Source organism: Osmia lignaria, chromosome 15, assembly GCF_051020975.1.
Source record: "Osmia lignaria lignaria isolate PbOS001 chromosome 15, iyOsmLign1, whole genome shotgun sequence".
NCBI lineage: Eukaryota > Metazoa > Arthropoda > Insecta > Hymenoptera > Megachilidae > Osmia > Osmia lignaria.
The window spans coordinates 3,631,517-3,659,506 of record NC_135046.1 but is presented as its reverse complement, the minus strand read 5'-3'; the positions used below and the strand labels follow the sequence as shown (position 1 = coordinate 3,659,506).

Sequence of the window (27,990 nt, the reverse complement as noted above, 5' to 3'; positions counted from 1 at the left end):
AAACAAAGGCACGTCTAGTCTTCTACATCTGTAGTCACTGAGGTTACTACGTGGTTCCTGTTAGTACATGTTTTCATATTTTTATCCCATTGACGTGTATAGTTTTGCCAAAATATGTGGTGCATCTAACTTTAAAAAACGGTGCTGAACTAATCCTTGAAGAAACAGAATATTCAAGGATAAGTGTTGACGTGTAAAATGGCGTGGTTCGGTGACGGATTACCTAGCTTGTCGAATTTAAAGGGACAGCTGACAAACTTTACGAAGGAAGTGTTATCAGATGGAATTGTAGAAGAAATAGGTGTGTAGAATCTTCTTTAAATCATATAAACCATGCAAGCCACGATCTAATTGTACGTAACAGAGGTTACTGACGACTGTCAATATAAGGGTCTGTTTTATCGACCGAATCCGCGGACAAATAGCAGGAAATTTAAAAAGAGAGCGCGTCGAGTTTTAAACCCTTCAATTTATTTTTATTCACAGACGAACCATCGAATGCATTAAAAGAAGCAAACCAAAAGTGTGTCGAATTGCAAGAAATACTTAACTCAAAAGATGCAGAAGTGAGTATAATTAACATTTATTTCTTTATTTATTTATTTATTCCTTCAGTTTTGTACCATGTTTCTAACTGTTGTTCATTTATTAAAATAAACAAGAATGATATCATTTAACATGTAGCAACTGCTCGATTAGTTTCATATCACACTATACTGCAAATTCTTTACGCATACGCAGATGTCGAGCACTTTGATAAGGGCAGGGTTACCGTGGGATGATCGGAAATTATTTTAACAGATGTTGCCTTCCATAATAAACGGGATTGAGTGTAATGTAAACACGTTTACCTTATCTCGTATAACACCAACCCTGAATCCTTTCAACCCTCGGCAAGGAGTGATAGAAGGCTGCTTTTTACTACTCAGACTATCAATCATACGTTACAATATTGCTACCATTTTTTTTTTTATCTAATTCGAATGGAATATGCCATCGTCGTATTTCTTTCATGAGCGTATTACTCGGTTTGGCCTTCGAATGTGCAATTGTTCCAGCGCTGTAAAAATAGTTCTGCCGGGGGGTCATTAAAGTCTTGCACGGTCACGTCGTTCCGGTTTGTTATCGCGGACAATTTGTGGAAGCATAAGAGACCGAAAACGTGCGCCACGTTTGGCCTGTGCGCTTTTGTGGTAAACCTCTTCTGTTGTTCCACGAACCGATAGATAGCGATATCAATGCCTTTTGTCTCACCCCTTAGAGACCCGTATACCTATAACGTTACGGTGTTAATGCGCAACGATTGACTTTTACCACCCTCCCTTAGCTATGTGTTTGCACGAAACACGAGCGCGTTGGTAAATTGATCAACGACATTAACTCTTTCGAGTTTTAAAGAGGGTGCAATTTATAAGACGCTGTTATAAATCACATCGAGAAGGACGGAAATCGGTAATGGGTTTAAGTAGTCCCCTGGCCGACGTTAAAGTATTTTTCACCAAGAAACAGAAAATATCCATGTGTATAAGGTATTCACATGGTAGAAAAATAAATTTATCTACCCTCCTAGTACAGTCGACTAAAGTTGTTCAAACTTTCAAGCATCTGTGAATCGTGTTATCAACCTGCTGAAATCGTAATATCGTTTTCCAATATTAACGTTTGATATCTGCGTCGTGTTCTTGGAATATAAATCACAGGGTATGGCAATGGCTTTTGATCGGATGCAACGGTAATCGTGAAATGTCCATCACGAATTGCCTATTCGAAATCATTTATTACAACTTCGATTGAAGGCTTTTCTCAAATTCCAATAATTCCACAAATCCATTTATCTATTAAAACTCTTCACTTTGTGGAAGGTCTGAAGATATATGAGGCACTTAAAGCTAAAGGAATGCGAAAGATATTTTTCATATTTTTGAGTTAAGAACAGAAATGATTAACTAAATCGTTGCTAAAAAAATAATAATAAACATATCACCTGCATCTTTTTGGTTTTAAGTGATGGGCAGTAGATCTGAATCGTTTGAAATCGTTTGAATTTTGTTGCTGTTGGCGTCCATATTAAAGGACGGTGGAAATAACGTTTGGAAAAGGAGAAGGGCGGTTATCGCAGCGCAAACCTGAGATAAGAAAGGCAAACAGAAACGCACATCGCACGGTCCGTATGCCTACAGGTACCACCGGACTTCCTTTTGATTATGGTTACCAATATTTAAGTCTAGAATGATTACTGCGTTCCCCATGTCAACCTTCCTTTTTTCGTTTTTTCCTTCCTTCACTTTATACAAGATACTGATTTTTCGTTCCAAGAAACATGGAGTTTCTGGCATAAATATAGAAATAAATTTTCAGATTTAAATAAAACAATTGCAAAACTTCAAATTCCCATGAAAAATAAGAAAATTACAAAGCTCCAGATTTCCAACATTAAAAGGAAAATTGCAGAGTTTCAAATTTCCATATTAAATAGAGAAATTACAGAGCTTCAAATTTTCTTTCTAAATAGGAAAATTGCAAAGCTCCAAATTTCCACCTACAATAAAAAATAACTCTCTTTCTGCACAGATTTCGCTTCTGCGTCGACAGAATTGCGAGCTCCAAAAGGCCGTCGTTGAATTAAATGCAAAACCGAAGGACTCGGTAAGTTTGAATTTTCTATAAATACTATTCAATGCACTGGGTACATAGTACTTGAAGCTAGCACGTAAATAATAGCTGTTTTTTAAATGTACATTTGCATATTCAGAGCTTGGATAATCGTGAAATTGTTTATATGTTCGTGACTGACAAGGGGAACTACCCAAGTATTACACTCACTTATTAATGAAACTTTGCCAGCTTGTAGAGCTCGTCGAGCTGAACACGCCTATACCCCGTTTTGTGGGCAGACGGCTAATTGTTTAAAAGATATTAATAATTAAAGTTAGTTACTACTTACATTGAGAAGTATGACAGACTCACACATACAACTCGCAATCTAGAGATCCACGGTTCAAATCCTTGGTTCCCAACATTTTTTTTTTTTAATGATAATTTGAACAACCATTACATAAAAATTATCATTATAAAAAAAAAAAAAAAAAAAACAGTAACCCAGGATTTGAACCGAGGACCTTTAGATTACGAGTCATGTATTTAACGACAGAGCAGATCTGTCACTTCCAACTTGAAGGTCCTCGGTTCAAATCCTTCGTTCCCAAAAAAAAATTTTTTTTTTATGATAATTTTTATGTAATAGTTATTCAAAAAGGGACAAATTATCATTAAAAAAAAAAAAAAAATTGTTGGGAATCAAGGATTTGAACCGTGGATCTCTAGATTGCGAGTTGTGATGTGTGAGTCTGTCATACTTCTCAATGTAAGTAGTAACTAATTTTAATTATTAATATCTTTTAAACAATTAGTCGTCTGCCCGCAAAACGGGATATAGGCGTGTTCAGCTCGACGAGCTCTACAAGCTGGCAAAGTTTCATTAATAAGTAAGTGTAACACTTGGGTAGTTCTCCTTGTGAGTAATAAGTTGGGAAAAATATTGCTACGATAAAGTAGAGCATCATCGTAAATTTTAACTAAACAATTGTTACGTTCAATTAACCTTGGTGCATTAAGAATCGCGTTCAAATGATATTTCCATGGATTTTCTTTCAATGTAATAAATGGCTAGCTATCGGTTCTGTTTTACGTTCTGCATTCTGTATATGCTGAGTAGCAGCTGATGAAGCAAATACAAAACTGCTAAACGATTCTTTCCTCTTCGCGTCTGCTCCGTTCCTCGTGCTCTAACGCTTCCACACGTTGCCGGTAATATACAACTCTTAAAACCTTGCTAAGTACATTGACTTACAAACGTTCGTCGCGCTCCAAAATAATCTCGTATCTCTTGCATTAGCAAACGGTGCCTTTGCGGCTGTCATCATTTTTATTTGCCCATATTTTACCAAGCTGCTTTTTCGTCGAGACCATAAATTTGTCGAAAATAATTTGAGTTGCGAACATAGAGTGCAATTGTATATTTTTTTTTCAAAGCATAACAAATAAAAATTGCGCGTGTTTTTTCACGCAGTTGTCGGTCGCGTACCGTTTCGTTCCGAGTTGACGAGCGAACAGAGTTCCATGAACCCCGTAACAACCGCGTATGCAGAAACAAGGGCCGTACAAAACGCTGAACGTTCATAAAACGAGGAACAAAAAAGTTCAGGCAACAATAAGCGTGGCACGAGGATCGGTTGCGGTTGCACGATCCATAAAACCAAACGCGTACCCTGTTTGCGCGAAACTTTTACCCTGTTAACATTCGTCGTACGATAAGTCCATTGTTAGATCATCGCAATAATGATCCGCGATCGGGTGTCGTTAAATTGCTTGCCACGGTGCGTTATTAAGTTTCCAATGTGACGCAAGCGTTTAGACAGGAACTGGTAGCTTGAATGAACAGCCTGTGTCTCTTCTTTATCATGAAACACGTGGCTACAGAAATTATTGCATAATTTTTATACTAATTATCATACGGAATATTAATGGCCTATATGAATGATCTAACTTTAATTAATCAAAGAAAGATGATTCTATTATCCATCATTTCAAATATTTAATATGATTAGTAATTCTATTAATAGGATTTCTAATTAGACTAGTAAAAGCATTTTTAATTTCCTATGGAACTTTAATTGTCACCCTGGTGTCATTGGTATAACTTAGACTTTCTTCTGAGAAGGGCGATTCAAAAATTTTGAAATCTTAAAATTAAAAAATGGTAAAGGTTCAGATTTTTAGGGGAGCCAGACTCACCCTCAGCCCCTTCCTAGTAACACCAATACTAAGCATAGGTCATAACGTTAATTTTAAGGCAAAATAAAGAAATCTGTGAATCTCCGTGCGAATCGGCGATACCGCGATAAAGATTGTTAGCGAAGGAAATAGGTGAAAAGGCCACTTCGATATTGCACCGTGTACAGCGATAGGAACGTTGGCTAGGAATGCGAGATAAGCCCGATAACCATAGCATCGCACTTTATTTCATATCTTGGATCAACAAAGGATCGGTTCAACCTCTCCTTGTTTTCGTTGCGCTTCAAGGCGAAGGATCCTCCCTTTTCCCTCCATTTTCCAAAAAAAATACCAAACTAACAAGCGCGACACATATTCCCTGGAAAAAATGTAAGGCATGAAAAGAAACAAAAGGCGAAGAACTTTCCCTAACACCAAATACCATCCTCCTTTGTGGTCGCTGTTAAGAAACACGTGTGGCTTCGACACATTGTGTCATTCACAAGCCTCTGCACCGGATGTAACCGGTGACCCCTTGACACCAGGGCTTTTAATAACTAATCAGGTGGCAAAGCGTCACCGCATTTCCAGCGGATCGTTGGACGAACAACAAGATAAGAATTCGTAGCAGTGAGTCATATTGGATGACCGTTAAGTAGCCGCCATTTTGAAAATCGAGTCCTTCACTGAAAATTACCTAATGCGGCGCTTATCGATCGCTCGTTGAAAATTATCATTCAACTATACGATACATATTTAGAAACGAAGTTATTTTTTTCTTACAAAAATAAAAGAGTCTAGAAAAAAGAACTTTATCATAGTTGAACCGCGAAACAAATAGAAACTTCGATCGAATAATTTTGTTTCAGTGATCAATAATTAATTCAAGTACGGTGAATATTTTATCCAACGGAGATCGTTGGAAGACACATCGATCTGATTCAACTGACGTGTATGATCATTACTGTTTCATTTTCACCGATAACGCATCAGAACACGATAGGTTGAGTAAAAGGGGTGCTTAATCCACGGGGGTGATAGTGTCTATGGCTACCCTCCCTTCCCCCATGGGTGGCTATAAATGTAGGTCGAACGAGCTTTCACTCTGCCTACAAGTCCATTGTCGTTCTGTTCGTCTCATTAAGAAATTTGTTAAAAGGTTAGTAAAACGCATCATTTTTATTCTCAACCCTTTGTGGGCAGCCTGGATTTATGTCCACGACTAATCTTTATACTGTTCTTGGCTTCTAAAAAGTATTAAAAAGTTCTGAAATACTTATTGTATAATCGTACCTTGAGTAAAATATTTAACCCTCCGACGGCGAACCATGGAATTATATTATTTTCATTTTCTAAATTTTACACTGTTCCTTTAAAAATTATTCTTCGATAACTTCAAGGGATAAAGGATTAATTGAGAAAAATGAACATTTGGAAAAGGTTGTACTTCACCTCGGACATAAACAACCCAGCTTGCTCATGAAGGGTTAATATTAAAGGTTTAACCCTTTCACTACTAAGATTATAAAATAAAACAAAATAAGACATAATGAAATTTCTAAAGTAGGAAAAGAATTAAGAATATCATATAAAATTCTGAATATCTCAATGCGTTTCATTTAAGTTTTTACATCATACCATCATTTTTTTAAGATATCTCAAATACCTACAATTTGGAATAATTGAGTTACGGGGGACAGTACCGTCTAGGTACCAAAGTGAATAAAAATAAAATTAATTTTTTACCCTGCAAAATTACGAGGCAGTGGTCCGCGAACCTGTTCAACGAACTTGGCTCACGAATGACGTACCAAGTTGGTTTCCAGTTCACGAAACTCGCCTCTCTCGTCAAACAGACCTCTTCCGCCGAAAAAAGGAATTCCTCGTAGGTGGGCTCGGACCCACGAAAAATATGACGACGTCCTCCGTGGAGAGGGGGAGGGAGAAAGAGGGAAGAAGCTCGAAGAGGGCAATCCTCCGATTACCATAATGTCACCGGTAATGTACCTTTTCCACTCTGGTTTCCTTCAGCTGCGCCCGCAGCAGTTCTGTTCGCATGGGGGCCGATAAAAATGTCCTGTCGTTAACAGCGACGCGTTGTACATTCGTACGCAAACGTGTCCCCAACGGAAAAGGCGGCAGAGCTAGCCTAATTACATTATTCATGACCGTGTCCACGGTGTTTCTCGTCCGAACGGTGAGTTTTGCCCGGCAGACGTTTTTTCTTTTTTTCTTTTACCAGGATCCGGAAATTTCACCGATGAATCCTCTCCGTGGCACTTTTTCAAATTCAACACTTTTCAAATTTCCATAACAGTGTGTAAAATCATAACGCGAGTGTCGAGTGAAATTGAAAGGGTTATCAAAGCAATACCTCGGCTCGAAGCTGGTGCGCTTTGAAAGCGGAGCCGCCCGGAGCGTAGCTGGTCGCTCGCAGTTTGCCCGCTCGCACACGTGTCCGTCGTTGTGACTGTGCATTTTCTACCTGCATTTCTCTCCTCCCTGCACGGTAATGCGCTCGCTTTTCGTTTACACACGGGCTGCAGTGTGCACGAACCCAGACAGACAGGTCGCCGGGTGTACTTACGTAGAGGCATTAGGTATACGGCCAAGGTGCGTGCATTCGTATCTTTGATATCTGTGCTCTCGCGGACCGTTTATGTGTCAGCGGTGGAACACGGTCTCTTGCCGCGTTCTGCCCTCCACTTCCATGGAGGAGGGTAGCTAGGTGGCAGGAGGAGGAGGAGAAAGAGTGGCGGCGAACAGTCGCTTCTCGACGATCGGACGGTGAACGTGTCCAGCGCGGGTGTCCTCGGGCTATAGAGGTTCGCGCCATCGACTTTCGTGTGTTTTCCATTCGAGAGGAATCCTTCGAAGGATCTACCTTGCTCTTCGAAACTACTCCTTCAAGTAAGAGAATTTATTTTTATTTATTTTTTTTTATTTTAAATACATCCCTGTTTGGATGCAACCTGTTGGGTGTCAGCACGGGGTTCCCTAATAGACTTTGAATCTTACAGTTAGAGCACGTGTAGATGTTGAATAGAGGAATTTGTTATACGAAGCGATAGAGTTTATACTTTGAAATGGAGCAGAGTTCCTTACTGAAAGTCCAGTGCGTCTTAATCGAATTTGAATTTCAGATAGAACACGTACTGAGTTTGAATCGAGAGGATGGTTAATAAAAGTCGTGACGTATCTATCCGACGAAGGATTTGCTTGTGATGCGTGGATTTAATGGTGGTGTACGTGTACGCACGTACGGGGCTGAAATATCCGATATAACCGATACTGTCCGAGCCGATTAGAAAACGAATCGAGACACATCGTGACGGGATTATCGTGGCTAGCTTGCTGTAATGTTTGTAACGTTCGATAAGATTCGTGTTACAATGTTACGTATCGTTGATTTAACGAGCTATTAAACGATACACCAGACTTTACGATCAGACGGTATATTGCGTTTCTGGGACAGTGTGTTTTGAAGAAGGTGTTCGTGTTCCATTTTAAAAACAATCTACAGTATTAGACTATTTAATTATGGCGTAATTTAAATTTCGGTGGTGCATAATAGGGCGACTAACGAACCAGAGTGAATTAGATTTAGGAATTTTGGATTTAGCAAGATTCTTAACTCTTGGCGCCTCCATGTTGCCTCGCTTCAAACTTACAGTAGGCTCTCGTTATATTGCCATCGACAGGGTAGTAGCTTCCAAACTTCCATTTGAAGGGGGGATAGAAGGTAGAAATATATCACTTTCATAAACTATGATGACGGAAGGTTGTCATTAGTATGCTTCAAAATTCATGTGAACGTCAAATTGATTACGTGACAATATATCAAGTAGTTTCTTCGAGTAGGATTTGCAGAAAAGTCATTCCTGGAATAAGAAAGAGCTAAAAAGACCCTCGTGTTTGCACGAGATCTGCAAATCGCTTTCGCGAAAGAAATTCGTCCCTCGTCTCGCGATAATCTTCAGTTATAGAACGACATACGGCCGCACAGAAACGAGTTGAATATTAACATTCGGTGTGCAAACAGCTCCGCGAAGCGATTTTCCGCAAACGCGTTTCGAAATCCCAAAGGATTTCCTGCGAAGGATCGCGTAATATTTAGAGTCAATTATCCATCCGTTAATCACTTCTTTCTTTGCACGATAGATAATTTTTACTGAAGAGTTTTCGAGAAGCGAAAAATTATGGAAAATAAACGAGCGCACGGAAAGGCGAACGCTATCGCTGTAGATAATAGACGAAGGACGAATTTACCTATGGTTACTTAACGAACGCGTCGAACATCTGCGACGTTCGTACTCGTTTACTTTACAAAACTCTGTATTCTCTGATAAAATCCACGGTGCAGCCCTGTTTGAGGGATCATTGTTCTAAAAGAGTAAACACTGAGAACACAGTGTCTATTACAAAATCTAATTTTCTGTCTATGTGTGTTTTATAATGGGAGTATATTTCTGGTCGATTTGAGAAACCTTTCTAAAAGTGTGACTAAGATTGCCTATCACACGATCGATAGATTACTGTACAGCCCAATTTATCAACGGTTCATATGGCCACAGAACATTACATGATCGAGCCGATAGCGAGCTCTTTTATCGCACGAAACCTATTGCCTTCTCGTTATCGCGCTCTATAATGAAAAACCAATGTGAAATTAACGCTTGCTGAGCAAAGAAATCGGTGTAAGTGCACCGCCTCGCAAAACAAGATAATTTCGTTCGTCCTCTCGTTATATCGCCGCAGTGAAAATATCGGTGCACGGTCGGACCAAAAATCGGTACCCTTCATTTTTCTGCCATGTTGAATTCTGCTGCAACGATTTACTCAACGGTGCCACGTTGAAACTCGGATCGAGCGGAAAAAAAAGCGATAATGATACACGCGTGCATTACTCGAGGCTAATTAATTCGATTCTTGTACTTTAACCTTAAAGGCAGCGGCTCTGAATCCTTGGCGCGGTGCAGTTGCGCGACGCGTTTTACGAAATCTTGATTCGTCATTGAGACTAGACATTTTTTACGTAGAAATCACGGTCGAAAACGGGGGCAGGAGCACGAAAAGGAAAAATTCTTCAACGATTCCACGGTAGAAAAGAAATAAAAAAATCCGCGAAGGTGCAGACGGCACCAAGGTCCTCGTTCACCGTTCGACTTACGTAACGCAAGTTTCCAGAACTACTGTATGCACTTTTTATAATGTATTGAAAATTCCACTCGAATTTTCTTGAACGAAAGCACTTTATATTTTGTCGAGTCCACGAAAGGTCGGATGAACGAAACGAAATTTCCTGTTGCCTCTGAAACGTTCGAATGAAAGATGAGGTCCGCGCGATTCTGCGGTCGGGAAAAAAGGAGACGAGCGACGAAGGAAAAAGGAGAGAAGAGAAGTAAAACGGTAAAAATGTCCGCGAAGGTGCAAGCGTAATCAAGGTCCGACGATTCGAGTTGCGCAATAAAAGCAACACGCGATTGTCACGCTCCGCGCCGCGAGTTTCGAGCTGTAACAGACTTAACCGATGATTCCGAGATCCATAGATTTGGAGTAACGATAGGAGTAAGCATAATCCTCGTCGTTCTTTAATTCAACGCGCCATAGTGCAACGACGTGTCTCGGCTTTACGTAAGTAGAGCCGTGTGATGTCCCGTAAACAGGGCCGCGTACAAAGTTCAGACGTCGCGAGAGATGATTAAGGAAAAATAAAAAAAATAAAGAAATGAGAATCGCGACTTGTTACCGTGAAAAAATCCGGCACATAAATTGAAAATGTGATTTTGAAAATCGAGACACACGTGCATACGTGCTCGAGGCTCGTTGGATTCTCCAGGGGGAGAAACTCAGGCGTGAATTGAACGTACACAGACGATGGAATGCTGTAAACTCGAGTAAATTAACACCGTGATATTTTCACTTAAGGAGAGGAAAAAGAAAGGAGAAGTGGCAAGAATTATGCCATTATTTGCTCCGAGGTGCTGACAACTGTCTCTTTGGCCAGCTGAATGGAAACTGGCAGGATGCACGATTTTTCAGCTGTTTTTATATCATCAGATAACGCTGATGTGCCATTATGTGCACGTAACCTTAAGTATAGAGCCACTGTTCCATTTAACAATTCAAGGGAAATTATGAGGGAAACAAGCGATTAAACTTCAAGTGTGGTTACTTTTAAAAATGACTGATTTATAGTGCAATTAGGTGTATAAATATAGTTCAGTGTGGATTTACAGGTGCTAACTATGATCGTCAACACAGAATCGGCAAAGAAACACGTGCTAATTATGGAAATTAAATTAGAAACTCGTCGAGTAATCGGGAGTAGCATCGAAAATAACAAAAGTAAAAATTTGTTAATTTGTATAGTCAGGGTTCGTTAAATGCGTAACGTTACGATTGTTGAAAAAATCGTAAGATAAGAAATTAAGCTCCTTATTTCCATGTATTTGATTTTGCTAATTTTTCTAATATTAGCATTTAATGAAAGATTCAAAGGAATCAATATCTCGCTGTAACGAAACTTACGAGCCATCAAGGTTCGAACGTCAGGCATAATTTAAGCTAAGTTCGATCGCTTTAGTTTTTGCAAAATATTAGCTGATGTTAGGATAAATAGGACCTTCTGGGGTGGGCCAGATTCACAGAATTTTAGAACGTCGGAATATTAAAAATTAGAGTATTAGGATTTTAGAATAGTAAAATATTAGAATATTAGAATATTAGAAAATTAGAGTTTTAGAATACTAGGATATTAGAATATTAAAGTACCATGGTATTAGAATATTAGAGTATCAGAAAGTTAGTCTTAGAATATTGGAAAATTAGAACCTGAAAAATCTTGGAATCAAGAATTTTAGAGAAGCCTGGAGAACCATGGAATCTTAGAATTTTTAAATGATGAGTGGGCCAATGCACGTTTCTGTGAGGCCAAATCCACTTTGGCCCCTACCTATGCACCTAGTTACGCCAATGTTAGCGATGTTCTTTTTTATCAAGTCTTTTTTGTGCAGTCTTGTGTACAAAATGAATAATGCTCGTCAAGGTTGCCAATTCTACAATACATCTAAAGGTTTCACTGATAACAATTATCGTTGTCAGTTAAATTTTTATTGTCGAACGGTTTAGATATGAAGTACATACATATACATCATAGATCGCGCATAGCTGCTAATAAATGTGCACGTAGAAAATGTGTCAATCGCCATTGACGGGTTTTGCAATCGTCCTCGTTATCGGGAAATAATGATTTAGCCCGACTTTTGTCCGCTCACTTAGAATCTAAGGCTAAATTTTCACAACTAATTGATCTAATATTGATGGACAATAAAATGCACGATTATTCTTCTGACATAATTTCATGACATAAACTTATCTCAGAATAACACTTGTGGCATATCAATTTGTAGCATAAGGTATAAGGAAAATTTCTATATAAACGTTCCATCAATATTCTTATCACAAATTGATTGATTCTTCATTGAATCAAGAATTTAGTATTTTCCAAGTACCCAATTTCCAGTCATTGATATCTCAATTTGCATTATGAATATTGATTAAGCATTTATACAGCAATTTTGAACAAATTATGAACTGTAGTTTAATGTATCCTAAGTGCCATTTAGCGATACTTTTATGTCATCAAATCGTGTCAGACTTTCCATCTTTCGAAACCAGCCATTTGATACGCAACCTAACAGTGAGCTTCCATCATTTCTGTAATTATCCATTAGTTGCATTGCTTGGACCATTCTTTGCATTTTTACCTGCAATGTCGGTTTGCATTAGTTGCTAAGAAAAATATAATTTTTTTGGAACGGTAGGATGGACCAAAGATCAAGAACAGCAACTGAGTCTGTAGTCACGGAATGGCATTAATTATTGCAGTCGGTAGTACGCATTCAGATGCACTTTTTACACTCGAAGTTAAGAAATTGCCGTTTCTTTATTTACCAGTACACTTGATTCGTTTCCAAGGTGAAGTGAAAATACTTTATTACACGGACGATTAAATAAATGTACAGAGTGTCTTGATATCAAACTCGCGCATAAGGATAAAGTTCTTCTAACAGATGGAAGATTAATATTCAAAACGAGACCTTTTTGTAACCCTGTTACGAGAAATTCGATTGCCGCACGGAGGAAATGCTGTCAAGGATAATTGAACGTAACAACTGGAACGAAAGGGAATTGAACTGTTTTCGTGTTACGTATCGATCCGTTTTGAACGATGCTTAAAAATCCTTGCTTTTTAAATACCACCTTTATGTACGTTATTGATGCACTTAATTCACCTTGCCAATCGACATAACCTCTGCAGCTTTTTTCACTATCATTTTTTCGATTCCTACTGACACATGTTGAAGTCCAAATATCATAATTCTCAAGTATAATTTGTTCACATTGCACTAATAGTATAAAGTAATTCAGATTATGCACCGTATTGGATATGCTTGTTTCCACTGCATTTCTAAACGTGTTAACTCACCTTTACGTTATGTTAAACATATTTCAAAAGGTAACAAGCATTCGTTCGAGGCCAGAACGTGAAACGACTCACGCTTTATCGCCTGGCCCTGATAAATAACGCTAAAACGTTTCGAGGAGCGAGCAAGGGTGCCCTGTTTTTTTTTTTTTTTGTTTTTTTTTTACCGAAAACCGTTTGCTACCTTTCAGTGTGAATTTCCAAGGCGTCTTCATTGTTTAAGGCCTTCCAGAATTCCGTGAACTGGATGCGGAGTTTCTTTAAGGTCTTTCACACATGCCAGTGTGTATTTTCGGCGCTATTATTTGCCCAAGAATTACGAAAGAAGAGGAGACACTCGCCTCGTGAACGCGAAGAAACCTGCTTTCAGGTGTATCGCGAGCCTCCAGGTTTCAGCGAGTTCTGACTTTCTTTCGAATATTTTTGCAACAATTCAGCACATAGAATTCTTCCTACGCGTTTCGTGACATCAAACACAATGACCATATGCACATTTTGCGTTGGTGTCTATTAAAAGTGTGCGAGAACCTAAAAATATCGGATCGGGTCGGGTAGGAATTGTTCGGATCGGTTCGAGACTGGTACCTGAAATTTTTCAGCCCTCGAAGACCATCTTTGGGTAAAACTTGACGCTTCTAGTTTTGAAGCGATTGGCAAAAATTTATGAAAAAAAAAAAGGAAATTAACAACAGGATGGTTGGGCAAGCGAAGGAGGTCACGATAAGAAGCGGCCAAGCAAAGGTTCCCCGGTTTCCCTCCACCTACATACGTCAGTCCAGGTATCAGTAATAACGAACGTTCGAGCATTCAACCACTCGTTGCATTGTTCGTTCGCACTGCAAATATTAGCTGCAGTCTCGAGTACGACGTACGATGGTGTGCGGCTTTTTTAACCATAAAGAACCTGATTCTCTAAATCCCCCTGCAAGTCCCCCCTGCAACGATGTTAATCAATCGAAAACGAATTAACTATCATTTGTATATCCAATCAAATGTTAATAAGTTCGAATTAATTTGCATCCTCTCGACAAACACATTATAAATATTAAAAATCATGCTCAGGCATAAGACAGTGATTCTGATAATGGTGTAGCATTGTACCATGGTAAATATAAATTTATGGAAAATCAGTCAAGGAGAAGGTTTTGTTCCATCACAAGAGCTACACTGTTGTAGAATTAATGGAAAATCCTCGACAGAAGCCGTAAAAACTGTGACATCGTTGAAATTGAAAGGAATAAACGTAGAACAGTCAGATTGCGAAATGAAGAGAATTTATACACGTTATACAATGCGGGTTTGCTGCTTTCCTGGGGAACAAATAAATTAGCACGATAATGTTAAACCAGCTGACGAAAGGATGATTAAAAAGGAAAAATATTTCACTCGAGACGATAAGTGTAACAGTTTATTTTTCCTTAGCTTTGAAGTAGGAAACGTTGAACCTTACGAATAATATTTTTCAAAGTACTGTAAAATTCACGATGCGTGCTTGCGAATGTGGGTTAATTGCGTTACGTAATTAGGCATTAAAAGCGCACGCGTCGATAAAGCGATCTATTTTTTTGTCAAACTAAAGTGTCTATATTATAATGTAGTATAGTATATATGTATACTGCTATAGTTAGAATATAGTATAGTAGTAGTACAGTACTACTATTGGGTAGGCAGGGATATACAAAAGGTAGGAATTCTCAAAATCCTAGTTTTGGTAATATTAATATTCAAAGTAATTTAGAAAAATAAATAATATCAATTTTAATTATAAAATATTATTCAAAGCAAGTGATGGAGGGCCACAAACCTAAATATATGGGGTCCCTTTTCCGACATTGTCATTTTTCATAGGGGTGCCTGTTCCGTGGAGTGAAATTGCTCTGCTTTGGAGATGAATCAATTCAGTTGCATTAAGCTCTTTGAATTAAAATGCAATCCGGTGCACGTATGCGGTGTGGTCAAGGAATTCTACTTCCACCTATCTTCTGTCCATAGATTGCAAAAAAATATCGAGTCTCTGAACGTCGCATTTCTGAAATGACACCTAGCATCCTTAAATTTCGTAACGTTATATCAGGTTGTAGGTACGAAGAACAAATTTCACCGAAATGCATTATTCTCGGACGAGTCGTTGCAATTTTCAAACGAAACGCCAGAGTACAAATCGTTTCGCGAATTATCAAGTTTTGCAACGTTATGAAACAGACTTAGCACCAGTGTCTCTGTGTGCATCATTTCAGGCAAACATAGAGTGCTCCAATACTGTGGCAAAGCACATTGTACTTACCTGTGCCGGTACGGACGTAATAATGTCGTCCGATGGCAATGACGTAACGCGGTAGCCGCTACAGGGCGACTAAATTTCAATGCACCACGCATGCACCGTTTTCTAATTAAAATTAAAAGCGAACGACGAAATCCTATTTACATTCTAAGCAAATAATCCTCGTAATCGAAGGCTCTGAGCGACGGCGTTCAAATGAAATTAAAATTGAATGGAAGTATAAACGCTGAAGCCCACGTGGCTTTTACAAAAGAAAAGGTGCAAGCGTTTAAAAGGTCTTTGTATTACTATTACTTTAACGAAGAGGGTTTCAGAAATGAAGAGAGCGTAAAAATTCCTGTTTATGACTCGATTCATCGGAGACGATGGAACGTTGCAACGTTGACGCAACTTGGTGACCAACGTTTATTATAATTACCCAGTGAACCTTAAACCATCGTTACAGCGCTATACCGGGTGGATCGAATAAAATGTTCCAAGCAGGAAACAACGATTCTTGATTTTTCTGTGCTGGAATTTTCTTATCAATGTCCAAGAAAACAAGAGACACCAGCAGATTCGTCACTTGAATTTCGCGAACGGGTGCAAGAATGCCCCGATTCAGGACACACGATCAGAGTTAGGAGACAGTGAACGATTAGTCAGCAAAGCGACTAGTTCCCATCGTCGCATTCTTCCTCGTTCTTCGTTTTCTACCTCCTCTATTCCGTTCCGAGTACTACACCGTGTGTCTCGTGTTAGGATACTCAGAAGAAATTTCTGCTAGAGATAACAGAATTGGATTCGCCAGATTGTGAACGATACAAGGGTATCTGCAGTAGAAGTGGTTATATGTGGTCAGACATCGTAAAATCCTAATTTATTAACTCTAGAAAGACTGAGCCTTTTACGTAACAATTTATTTATAATTAATAATATCTTTACTAAAATCATTTCTTTACTACTAATTGGAAGGCATGAGCAAAGATAAATTATTTCTAAAAAAATTTAAGTAAGGAAGATATCATAATTCGCTATAGTTCAAAGGTTTGGAAGAAAATCTTTTTATTAAACAAGTAAACTATTAACTATTAATTAATTAATGAGGATGGGTTATATTATTAAAATTAAATATTGAAATTCTTATACCATATAGGTATTGCCCAAATTATTCGCTTACCATTAATGATAGTTGAGAACCGTTGGTATAGTATACATATTTTTTAACCCGTCCGCTCGACTAGACTTAAGACTTCGACTGTTTATACCGAATGATAAACAATAGCTGTTTTTGCAATTTAATACTAATAAACGAATTATGTAAAACCTCGTTTAAGCTTCATTGCAAATAGTTGACGAATGACACCTTGTCACCAATCAGAAACATAATCCAACTTTGAAGATAATAGTTTTCACAACTATAGTTTAGTATCTACCAACAATGAACAGAATAGAATCTTACACGATCGGTGTGCGATTAAAACAAAGCACGTGGACGGGTGTAAACGATGTAATGCAGATTTTATTGCATGTCTGTGTTGACATAACTTCAGCTAGCATGCTAACTTCGAGTAGCATCTGGTTAGTTTAAACTGCTTCGATCGTCTTGGGTGAGGATTCAATTTAAAACTTAAAATATATTTTTCTGTGAAGATTAGAATAAACGACTCGATAGAAGCTTCCTTTCCCACGGTTGCTATCAGCAGCTAACTGCAGCATACATTTCCAACACGTCGTTATGATAAGATGGCACGGTTACACGTGAACCGTTTAGAAATAGGATTTCTCATTACGCGCACGTAAGCAGAAACTTGGTGTTTCTCGCGAAATATATTTATTTATATTTTTTGCGAAGATCTAACAGCTGCGAATAAGTTAGGATAACACGTGTCCTTGCCACACGTGATTCACGTGTAATGCGGTGATCAATATCCATTTAATGGTGCTCGAATGACTCGTCACCATGTTTGAAATTGTGACGTCATTTATCTTAGCAAGATTATAATTAGTAGTTAGAGGCCTCGAAGTATATCCACAATCCATATAAAACAAGGTTTCGTTTGACGCTTTCAATATCTTTGTTTATAATCATTCGATGCTCGATCTTGACTTATTTCTAGTTTTATTTGCAGGTATAATTGTGACAACCAATCAGGAAAGAATGAAGTAACAAGATATAAAATAGATTTCTATATTTTCTCATTGGTGCAAATAGGTAGAGGTCAGGGTGGTTCCCCCCAAAATTAAGATTGTCCCCTCCCCAAAAAATATGAATTTACATCTTCATAAAATTTTCAAATACTAAAATTCAAACATTTCAAAATTTCCGAAGTGTTCAGCCCACCCCACAACTAGATCCATGTTACGCCAATGTTCTTATCAGAGATGTTTGATATAAGATTACGAAACTAATTCCGATAAAAACATTATATCATCGCTATATTGGTACACTAATTCGTGTGAAAAGTCGAGAAAGATTTTGTGCTAATCATAGGAATCAGAATTCATTGATAAACCGGAGAACTTCCACGAAGAATTACTAATACTTTTACGAGTATATCAGAGAGACAGGAAATTGACTATGAACGTTTCACTTTTATCTAAATCTTCCTGTAATCCTATAACTATTATCATTCTTGCGTAAAGAAAAATGTAGAGGTTGCAATTGGAAAAATTATTACTTCCTTCTGCAGTAATGTGAAACGTGTTTTCAAGTGTCACACACAACCCAATAGTTTTCTTCTACTTCGCGTGCATCTAACGATTATTGCATCCTTTTACTTTTTTATTTCCTTTACGCTTCTCCAAATCAAAACGAATCCACCTATTACCTGAATTTCTTTTTCTTTCGAACGTCGCTGGAATCCAGAACCTCTTCCGAAGATTTCGAGTGCCCAAGGTGAAGTAAACGCATGAACAGGCGATAATGGAGGAAGGAAGGAAGGAAACTTTTGTCCCCCGTTCCGTGTACAACACAAACAATTCATTATTCCTTGATCTGACCTAACCTTTGTTCATATTCATTAGGATCGGTTTGGACCACGAAACGGACCCTGATCTTAAATTCATTCCCTTAATAACCTTCGAATCGACCGAAAATTGTTGCTTTCTAAAATTAGAATAACCAAAGGCGAAAAGGCAAAAGGACTTTATCGGAGACGGAATCGGTCCAAAGAGACGTCAGTTAGAGCAGATGCACGTATGCGTCGATTAGCATTTGGACAGCGTGCATCGAAAAGTTTTCGGTATCGGTCGCATATCTGAAAGAGGCGATTGAATAATATGCAACGATACGACACCGAACGACTTTTCGTTTGCATCTGTCACGTTCGAGCTGTACCCTTTAAGAATCGAAAAAAAAAAGAAATGAAGGAAAGAGGTAACGGGTGCGCTTTGAAATTCGTTTCCGTTCCGATTTCGCATATCAAGTCCCGGGGAACTTTACAAAATAATACAAGATAAATTATCATCCGGCTTTCCGTGCAAGCGCGCTAACTTCATTAACGAATCGTTTCTTTTTAGAAATTGAAACATTTTTCTTTTTCGATTCGTATATGCATCGGAGAATGTACCTTTGCCAGAGCGCATAAAAATTGATGCAGTCCAATGTATTATGCAGATGGTAAAAAGGAAACGTACGAGCTGTTTGAAGTAAGCTGGAGAATTGACTTTCAGATGAAAGAACTTTGGACGGCATAAAAGCCCGGTCGAAAGGTGAATCCCACATAGCGAGAGGAAACTTACGGTAGATTAAAAACCTATTTGTAGTCTTTTGTCAGGGCAACACCGGGGCCACAATAACAGTTTCGTTGAATAATTTGTATAGAATTATGGTAATTTGTGACGAAGGACTTTCGAATCGATTGACTGACAGAAAGGCTGTATCTATTGATACCGAGTCAAGGAATTTCTACGTTTTCATGGCAATTCCCTCCTTAACCTCTTTTTACTTATGAATCGCGTTCGTTACTATGACGATACGCTAGAAAAATGTGCTCGCGTGAGAATGTATTACGCGAAACGGGTACCCGGGAAGTCGGTTTGGATTGGAAAAAGTTGGGAGGATTTTGAATTAATGCGTTATCCCGTTATGATTTCGCGTTATGAGTACACCCCTAATCTTTTATAATCATAATAAATGTTTCCAGTCTCTGAACTGTTAGTCCCGTAATGAAAATTTAAAAAAAGGAGGAAAAGAATAGAGGAAGGTAGATTGTAATTTATTCAGCTCGCGTTTCAATACGAATTCAATTTACCCTTGATATTAGCGCGGGAATTGAATCGAATTGAATTGAGATATCGGAGCCGGTTCGTCACGGATTCGAGCCGGCTTTTGCATCGGATAAAAACAACGGGCAAATATGCATGGAACACGTGAGAGAAGTCCACAAGGGTTACATAATCCAGGCAATTTCTATGGAATGACAAGGCTTTTATAAGGTCTCAATTCACCGTAAAATCTTGACATCCTTTCCATTCGGGCCGCGGACAATTTCAGTACCGAATATGTGCCGGTGTGCCTTCGATTACCTTTTTTCCTTCTCTTCCTCGAAGATCGCCGCTCAGCTCATGATTTCGATTGCATAACTTTATCCCTTTTTTTCACTTCTTCTTTTCGCAAACTTGCAGTCGTACACCGAGCCGCATTGTTCGCGACACGACACAGGGTGCTTATGTAAACGCACGTAACAATACTAAGTTACTAATCATACGGTTTTGCTCGTATCCTGCTTCGATCCGCCTTAAAACTCCGAAGGAACACGCTCGATGTAGCACGATTCACATGTTGCAATTTTTATATTACACAAGTTAATCTTGGTTCCTTTTTCTGTTGCAGAACGACGTCAGCCAGGATGACGAGGGCGAATTCTTTTGGGACCCACTGTCCGCCAAAAATCGGAACTCGAAGAATCAGAGCCATGGTCGACAGTTGCAGGAACAGTTGGCGCAAGCCACCGTGAAGATACGCGATTTAGAAACGGAATTGAAACGAGTTCAGAAGGTAGAATTCTTTTCGTAAAATCATCGGCGCCTGGCTTCTCTGTAATATGTATTTTCGTGTAGCCAATAATCGCATTGTTTCCTCGGCCCTGCAAACCGTTAAAAGGATAATTACCGTTGCAATTGTTTTCAGATAATTGAGTTTAATTTTAACTTTTCGCCATTGTCGATCGTTTCACGCACACATACACGTGACCGCACATCCATCATTTATCCACGTTATCTTCAATCAATATTGTATCACTGCCATTTTATTGGTACGCTAATACGCGCTGACAGATGTGATGTGGTCGATATTTTTTTATAATTGCAAAAATTTGAATTGATTACTGTAGGTCAGTAATCCTTCCTTGAAGGAGGAGCTCGCCGATGGACACCAGAAGGCGGAGTTCTTGAGAGCCAAGCAAGATATGGTGAACCGTATAATACAGATGGAAGAAAAGGTAGGACAACTTAGTTTTTTCAAATGCATCTAAATAGTTTTGCGAAATAAAAACTTCTTCAATATTTATTTAGAACCGAGAAACGGAGAGGAACACGAAACGCGTGCAATCAGATGAAACGGCGCTGATCAATGATTTCCGGACGGTACTCTCTAAATTGAACTCCCTGGAGAAGTTGGATCTAGTTCGAACTGCATTGAAGGCGTTGGAAAGCGAAAACGAGAAGCAAAGTGAAGCTAATAAGCAAGAAAAATCAGACTTCGACGAGAAGTTCAAAGGGCCTGACAACGAATCAGTGTCGCTGAAAGCTAATTCAGAGAATCATAAGCGGCACGATGGAGTCATCGAGGCTTCCAGCAACAGGGAGTCAGAATTATACAAAAAAATCGAGGAACTCCAGGAAGAAAACAAAAGATTGTTCACCAGTGTCGAGGAATTGGACCAGCAGCACGAGGAATCAATAGGTGAATGTTTAAACTATTATTCTTACGGTAACTTAAATCTTTAATTATTGAGAATCACTCACCTTTTTTTTTTTATTTCGCAGAGAAGCTGTTGTCTCTCAAGGAAGAGGCCGAGAAAAAGCACCAGTGCCTTCAAAACGCTTACGAGCAGCTTTACGTAGACTATAATCAGGCTCAGGATAAGGTAACCCAGTTGGAGGACAGGCTCAAGGACTCAGCAACGCGTATCCGAAGCGAAACAGTATCTCGTTCAGTGCAAAGTACCATCCTGGACAATGTGGATAAATCAGTTCAGACGGATGATCTCCAGACCCCCGAGGAGAAGACCAAGAATAGCACGATCAACGAGCTAACCGAGAGGATCAACGATATTCTGAGAAACTCGGTCGTCGAAACGGAGCCGAACGAATCAATTTTCGAGGCAGTCGCTAAACAGTACGTGGACACAAAGTGGAAGAAAGATGTGCTGGAGAAGAAGGTAACCGAACTCACCCGGGACCTAAAGGATGCTGTGGAGATGAAGGAGAACATGCAGGTAGAATGCGACGTGATGCAGTCGCACATTGATTCATTATTATTAGAGATTCAGGATTTGAAATTAAATTTACCGTCCATCCCGGAGGCGAGCGAGGAACGAGTCGCTTGTTTAGAATCAGAAACAGAATCCTTACACGAGGAAGTGAAGCGACTCCAATCAGAGAATTCCACGTTGAAGAAAGAGAACGCGGTGCTAAGAGAAGGAGGTCTGAACGAAATTAGAACAGAATCTCAGGGCCAGACAGGAACTACGTCAAGAAATAGGAAACCGACGAAACTAGAGGACATTCCTGAAGATATCGAGGAAACTGATAGCGCGATAGAGAGCCTAAACCGCAGATTGCACGCGACACTGGACGAGAACGACGAATTGCGGAGGAAGGTTGATTTGCTTGAAAATACAGAGAAAGAGACACAGGAACAGCTGAGGATGTCCTTGGAGAGGTGTAAAGGATTAGATGAGAACATTGAATTTATAGAGGAGTTGAAACTCGATTTGGAAAACGTCAGAAGGGAATTAAAGACGTCCACTTCGAATACGAAACAGTTGGAGAGCAATTTCACTCTTATGCGAGATGCGAAGATGGAGATTGAGAGAGAAAATGAGCAACTGTCCCGGAAGAATGAGGAGCTAGAGACGGAAATCTCTAAATGGCGAGAGATTAATTCGGGAACGCACAACGATGATGTGTTCGAAGACCTCCGGGAACAGCTTAACAGAATGAGTCGCGAGAAGGATGATCTGGAGTACGATATCTTGAACATGAGGAAAGAATTGGACGAGGCGTTCAATCAGATAGACTTGAAGGAAAGCTGCATAGCCAAGTTGAGTCAGGAGAATGAAAATCTGATGAAGGAGAAGAGCTCCTTACTAGAACAGCTGACTGCCATTCAGGACGAGTCCAACGATAAGATTGACCTAGTGAACACAGAAAAGTCCTTGCTGGAACAGGAACAAATTGAATTAAAGGAACAGGTGGAAAGTAACGAGGAGGAATTGAACGATGTTAGAGAACGACTATGCGAAATGAAAGAGAGGTATTCAAAATTAGAAAACGAGCTTATGTTGATGAACGAGAAGACTGAACAATTGCAATTGGAGAACGAGAATCTCCAGAACGAGATGAAGAAATGCGAGGAGGTAGCGAAATTAACCGAGAAATTAAATTCCATGCAAAATGATTACGCTCATTTGGCTAACGAGGTTGAAACTTTGCGTTTGAGAGAAAGAGAATTAACAGCTTTACAAGTGCGTTTTGCTAAAGTCACAGAAGAGAGCGATGCCTTGAAGAGTCAACACGAAGAGATCCAAGATAATTGCAGAAGATTAGAACACGAAGTGGCTTGTTTACAAGCAGAGAAGAAGGAACTGTTGAATCGCGTAAATGAGAACACCTATGATAATGAAAAACAACAGATTGCAGCACTATTGGAGGAAAGGACGCGAGAGAACGAGGCCCTGAAAACCAACAACGATCAGTTACTAGCCGAGGTGATCGAATCGCAAAAGAAGTTGCAAAAGAGCATCGATGGCAACAAGGAATCCGTTGATATGGCCAAAGAAACCATAGAAAGTCTGTCTCGTCTAGTCAGCCAGAAGGACGAGGAGATTAATACTCTAAGAAAAACTCTCGAGCTTGCCCAGAATAATACAGAAGTGTCGAACGAATTTCAAACTGTGAAGAACGAAAGGGATGAACTGGTGAAGCTGGTCACCATCAAACATAATGAAAGCTTGCAATATCATGGAGAGATTCAAAAATTGACACATCTACTGAACGAGCAAGTGTTACAGCTTCGAAATTTGATGTCAGAGAAGGATGCAGCTTTATCAGACTTGAAGGAGAAGGAGGCAGAACTTTCTTGGATGAGAAACGAGTTGCAGATGCTTCAGGAACGTTTAAATGAACCAAGTAACAAAGAAATATCTAGAATTGTAGAGAATTCAACTCAAACTTCAGCAGAAATTGCGCTTCTTGATGAAAAGTGCAATGCATTGGAAGCAGCCCTGATTCAAGAACAATCCAATAATAGAATGCTGCAGAATCAGTTAAATGAGAGTCAAATTAAAGAAGCGAATGCAGCCAAGGAATTGGAGAGGCTTAGGACACATCTGGTGGAAATGGAGTCAAATTACACAGAAGAAGCTCTGATCGCGGAAGAGTATAGAAAGGAATTGGAAGCGAAACTGCAACAAGCTGAAGAAAAAGTGAAAAATAGTTCAACAGCGTATACATCTGCTAATATTAGAGCCAATCAACAGGTGGAAACGTTGCAACAACAAATGGCATTGATTATTCAACAAAGAGATGATATTCAAAACAAACTGTCTGCTGCTGAAGATAAAATTCTGTCGCAGACTGCTTCTTTGACTAATTTACAAATTGTCTTGGAACAGTTCCAGCGAGGTAAATATAAAATATATTTATATAGAAACGATAAAATGACTAAAATTTAAATTAAATGTATATTTTTTCATTTCTAGATAAGGAAAAGGATATCGTGGCGGCGACAGAAAGAATTCAAGGAAGGTTGAATGAATCCTATAGGAAACAAGAAGAGCTAGTCAATGATATTACTAATCTTAAGGTACAAATAATGAAGTGATCAAATATTTAACAGAAGATACATGTTTTTTAATTCCTGTTGACAGGAACAATTAGCCGAAGCTAAAGAATGTTTGCAAGCAGCATCCAGATTGAGTGAACAGCTGGATAAAAAAACAGAACGTATTGAACAGCTGAGCCAAGAAGGTACCTCATTTAATAATTACAGAATTTTTATATTTGCCTGCATCTTGTTCCTTTTATCTTCCGCATGATTAGCATTTTTTTTGCAATTCAAATACATTTGAAGCCATTATTTATTAAATAAATCTAATAAATTGTTACATCGATCTCACGTAATTAATTCTCAAACATTAACTAATTATCATTTACAAAAATTATTGCTAAACGAAAGTAAATAATCTCATATATGTATTTCTCTGGTGTGGTCATAAATATCAGGGGTTTTTGTGTGTTATTTTTAACGCAATTTATAGATGAAAATTTATCAGTTAAAAACAGCAATTAGGCAAGCTCGTATTAAACATTTTAACTGTTTTAATTAATTAATTTTATAACATAAATGGCTAACATTATATCATTTTCAGGATGATTCATTAATTTTTTTATATATTTTAATTTGTTCTTTACGTGCTCTTATTAATGAATCATTCTTACTGAAATTTTACTAATTAAAAACAAACATTATACAGAGACCACATTATAAATATTGTTACTAATTATAAAAAGTAAGAAAGTACATACAATAGATTTATGCAAAATATGAATGCTTATATACGAATAAATAAACAAAATATCACACCTCTTAATTACAACATACATGCACTGATGACATGGTTGAAATTCACTCTATAATCATCAATTTGAGCGTGACCTGTGACTAATCTGCAAAAGCAAACACATAGACAATCCGGTGGTGTAGTCAAATATCAGCTGGTAATTCTGGGATTTTGACAATAGCCCAGGATTCTTGCTGGTATCCGGCTACGAACCGGACCATCGCCTTAGCGCACTAAATCACATCTTCGTTGGCTCATGCATTACCACTGGTGTTGGTACTACCTTCTCTTTTTTAAATATAAATTCCCATTTACTGGTATAAATTGCTATTAATATACAAGGACCAGAACATGACAAATTTAATTATATTTCTTTATGTGTAATTCTTGTATTCAATTTAATTCCTGCAATTTATGTCAGAGAACATGATATCCCTTTTTTATATGCTTCAATAAAATAAGCTAAGAATAATGTAATGTTACGATCGAATAATAATCATAAATTATGCCAAATTAAAACACTTACCTCACTGTACATTAAGACACATTATAAGGAAAAAAAATATATAGAACCACATATACATAAAATTTGGTAGCGTTGGAGTGGGTAATCTCATGCGGTAACTGTGAGCGTGTAAATTGTAAAAGCTCATATTACCCCGTGGGGTTTCCCACCCGTTACCATTATCCTACAAGGATGAAAGCATGTAGTTTAAAGCTTTTATTTTGCTAGCAATAATATGTATATTTTCATTTTATCATAATTTATTTAAATTTTTGTAATAATGTACTATTAAATGTAAAATAAGTATAGTCACTTAAAATTGTTTGACTTGTAAGATAAAACTTGAATTTATTGTAACATACTAAAATACTTTTTACTATATTAATGAAGCTTTCTTACTTCTAGTGGCATGCGTGAAAGTTAGTTTGCTAGTATGGCATGATAAATGAAGAATGCAGCATGAACAATTAAGACATGGGTGTGAGTATTACATCAGGTACTGGTGTGATGTTCAGACAACCAGTACTTGTGTTATACTTACGCTCTTGTCTTTTCTGACTTCAAATCTGCCAAGTTTACAACGTCGGAATGCACATGTATAGAAATAAAGCATTCGAAACGCTAAATTTTGTTCTCAAGCAATTAATAATTTCGCTGATATTATAAGATATATAATATTTCCTTAAATTATGAATTAAAATCTCTCTTTAACAACCCTTTTCTTATGTGTCTTATCATATATTTATAGTGGACAGGCTGTCAAATCTTGTAAACACTGCCGATCGTAGGATAGAAGAAGCTAATCAAAGTGGAGAGGGAAAAGTTGATAAGTTCGTATACAAAATATCTATTAAATGTATCTATTATATATAATATCACTTACACTGTATTGATATCTTTACAGAACTCTCATTAAAAATCTTCTATTGGGTTACCTGTCGTCGTCGGCTGCAGATAAGTCCGCGGTACTCCGAGTATTTTCCACAATTTTGGACTTCAATGAAGCAGAAAGGGATAAAGCCGGGTTGAACAACGCGGCTGTCCAAAATAGTTGGTTTTCACGCTTAAGTAGTGGATCTTCTGTTCCCAACAAGGTAAAATAGCTTTCGTTTTATCACTTACCTTATTGTTTATGTTTAATGCGGAGGAAAAAGTGAGCTGGCTCTCCCTGGATCTTCCTGGATCTCCCGGACTCTCCCTACCTCTACCTTAATACATTGCTAATAAATATAATGCTAAAATATAACATGCAAATATTTGTGTGTTCCAGGATCACGAAACATCCTTGTCAGCTGCATTTGTAAGATTTTTAGAAAGTGAATCAAAGCCAAAACCACAGTTGCCTGCCTTACCAATTCAAACATCAGTACGTATATTCAAATTCTATTTATTTGGATTAAAATAAGATTTATATATTGTTTTGTAGGCTTTACCGCGACCTGGTCACAGTAGACAACATTCTACATCGTCCACGCAATCTACTTTGCTCCTTTCTAACGTAAATCTACCAACATTCCCGGACTTCGTACCAGCCAGAAATACAGGATCAATTTTAAAAGAAGTGTTAAAGGACAGCTGATATTAAAACTTCTAGAATATGTATTTTGTACACTTTAAGACTGTAACGGAAAGCAATGTTTCAAGAATTCCATTTAAAAGGGGTACAGCTAAAGTGGTTACAAATAAACCAGGATCGTTTTTACAGAAGGAGTAAACATTTATTATTTAGTTTCAGTCATGCAAACAATTGGAAGAAGCTTAAAATATGTCAATTAAAAATAATCCGTACTATTGCGTTAAAGCATATTAATGAAGAAATCAAGTCATCTAAAATTCTACAACGAATGAAATAGTAAATAATGTATATTTGCAGTATTAAATCTTTACATATATTTTGTAATACATACTAAAGTTATCCAACCATTTTTCTCTATACTTATCGGTAATGATACATCATTTGTTTGGATAATTTAAATACATTGAGTTTTATGATCATAATTACTTTGTTAGAAATAAATACACTTTGTTCATTTAGTTTTACAATTGTATATAAAAAGATATGTGCTAAAAATAAGTACGAAGTGATGGGGCTAGCAATAAATACGTAATAAATTAATATGTTAAATATACTATTAATAATGCTTCTATTAATTTAAAAAAAGACCTCCCTCAA

The 27,990-nt window shown here is 38.0% G+C and overlaps 1 protein-coding gene across 1 annotated transcript; it reads left to right on the top strand.

Annotated features, from left to right (window-relative positions):
- Positions 1 to 16: 16 nt before the first annotated feature.
- LOC117612018 (uncharacterized) lies at positions 17 to 27,910 on the top strand. The gene is made up of 13 exons (XM_034340634.2): positions 17 to 301; positions 487 to 566; positions 2,572 to 2,646; positions 20,359 to 20,523; positions 20,858 to 20,965; positions 21,039 to 21,429; positions 21,513 to 24,374; positions 24,452 to 24,555; positions 24,620 to 24,719; positions 26,566 to 26,647; positions 26,722 to 26,911; positions 27,088 to 27,183; positions 27,244 to 27,910. Exons 1-13 carry the CDS (start codon positions 199 to 201, stop codon positions 27,394 to 27,396), a joined length of 4,509 nt encoding a protein of 1,502 aa, XP_034196525.2. The 5' UTR covers positions 17 to 198; the 3' UTR covers positions 27,397 to 27,910.
- Positions 27,911 to 27,990: the final 80 nt, after the last annotated feature.

Coding starts and splice junctions, on each gene's coding strand:
- LOC117612018 (XM_034340634.2), top strand. CDS start 199: ATGGCGTGGTTCGGTGACGGATTACCTAGCTTGTCGAATTTAAAGGGA. Junction 302..486: donor TGGAATTGTAGAAGAAATAG/GTGTGTAGAATC, acceptor TTTTATTCACAG/ACGAACCATCGAATGCATTA. Junction 26,648..26,721: donor GGAGAGGGAAAAGTTGATAA/GTTCGTATACAA, acceptor ATATCTTTACAG/AACTCTCATTAAAAATCTTC.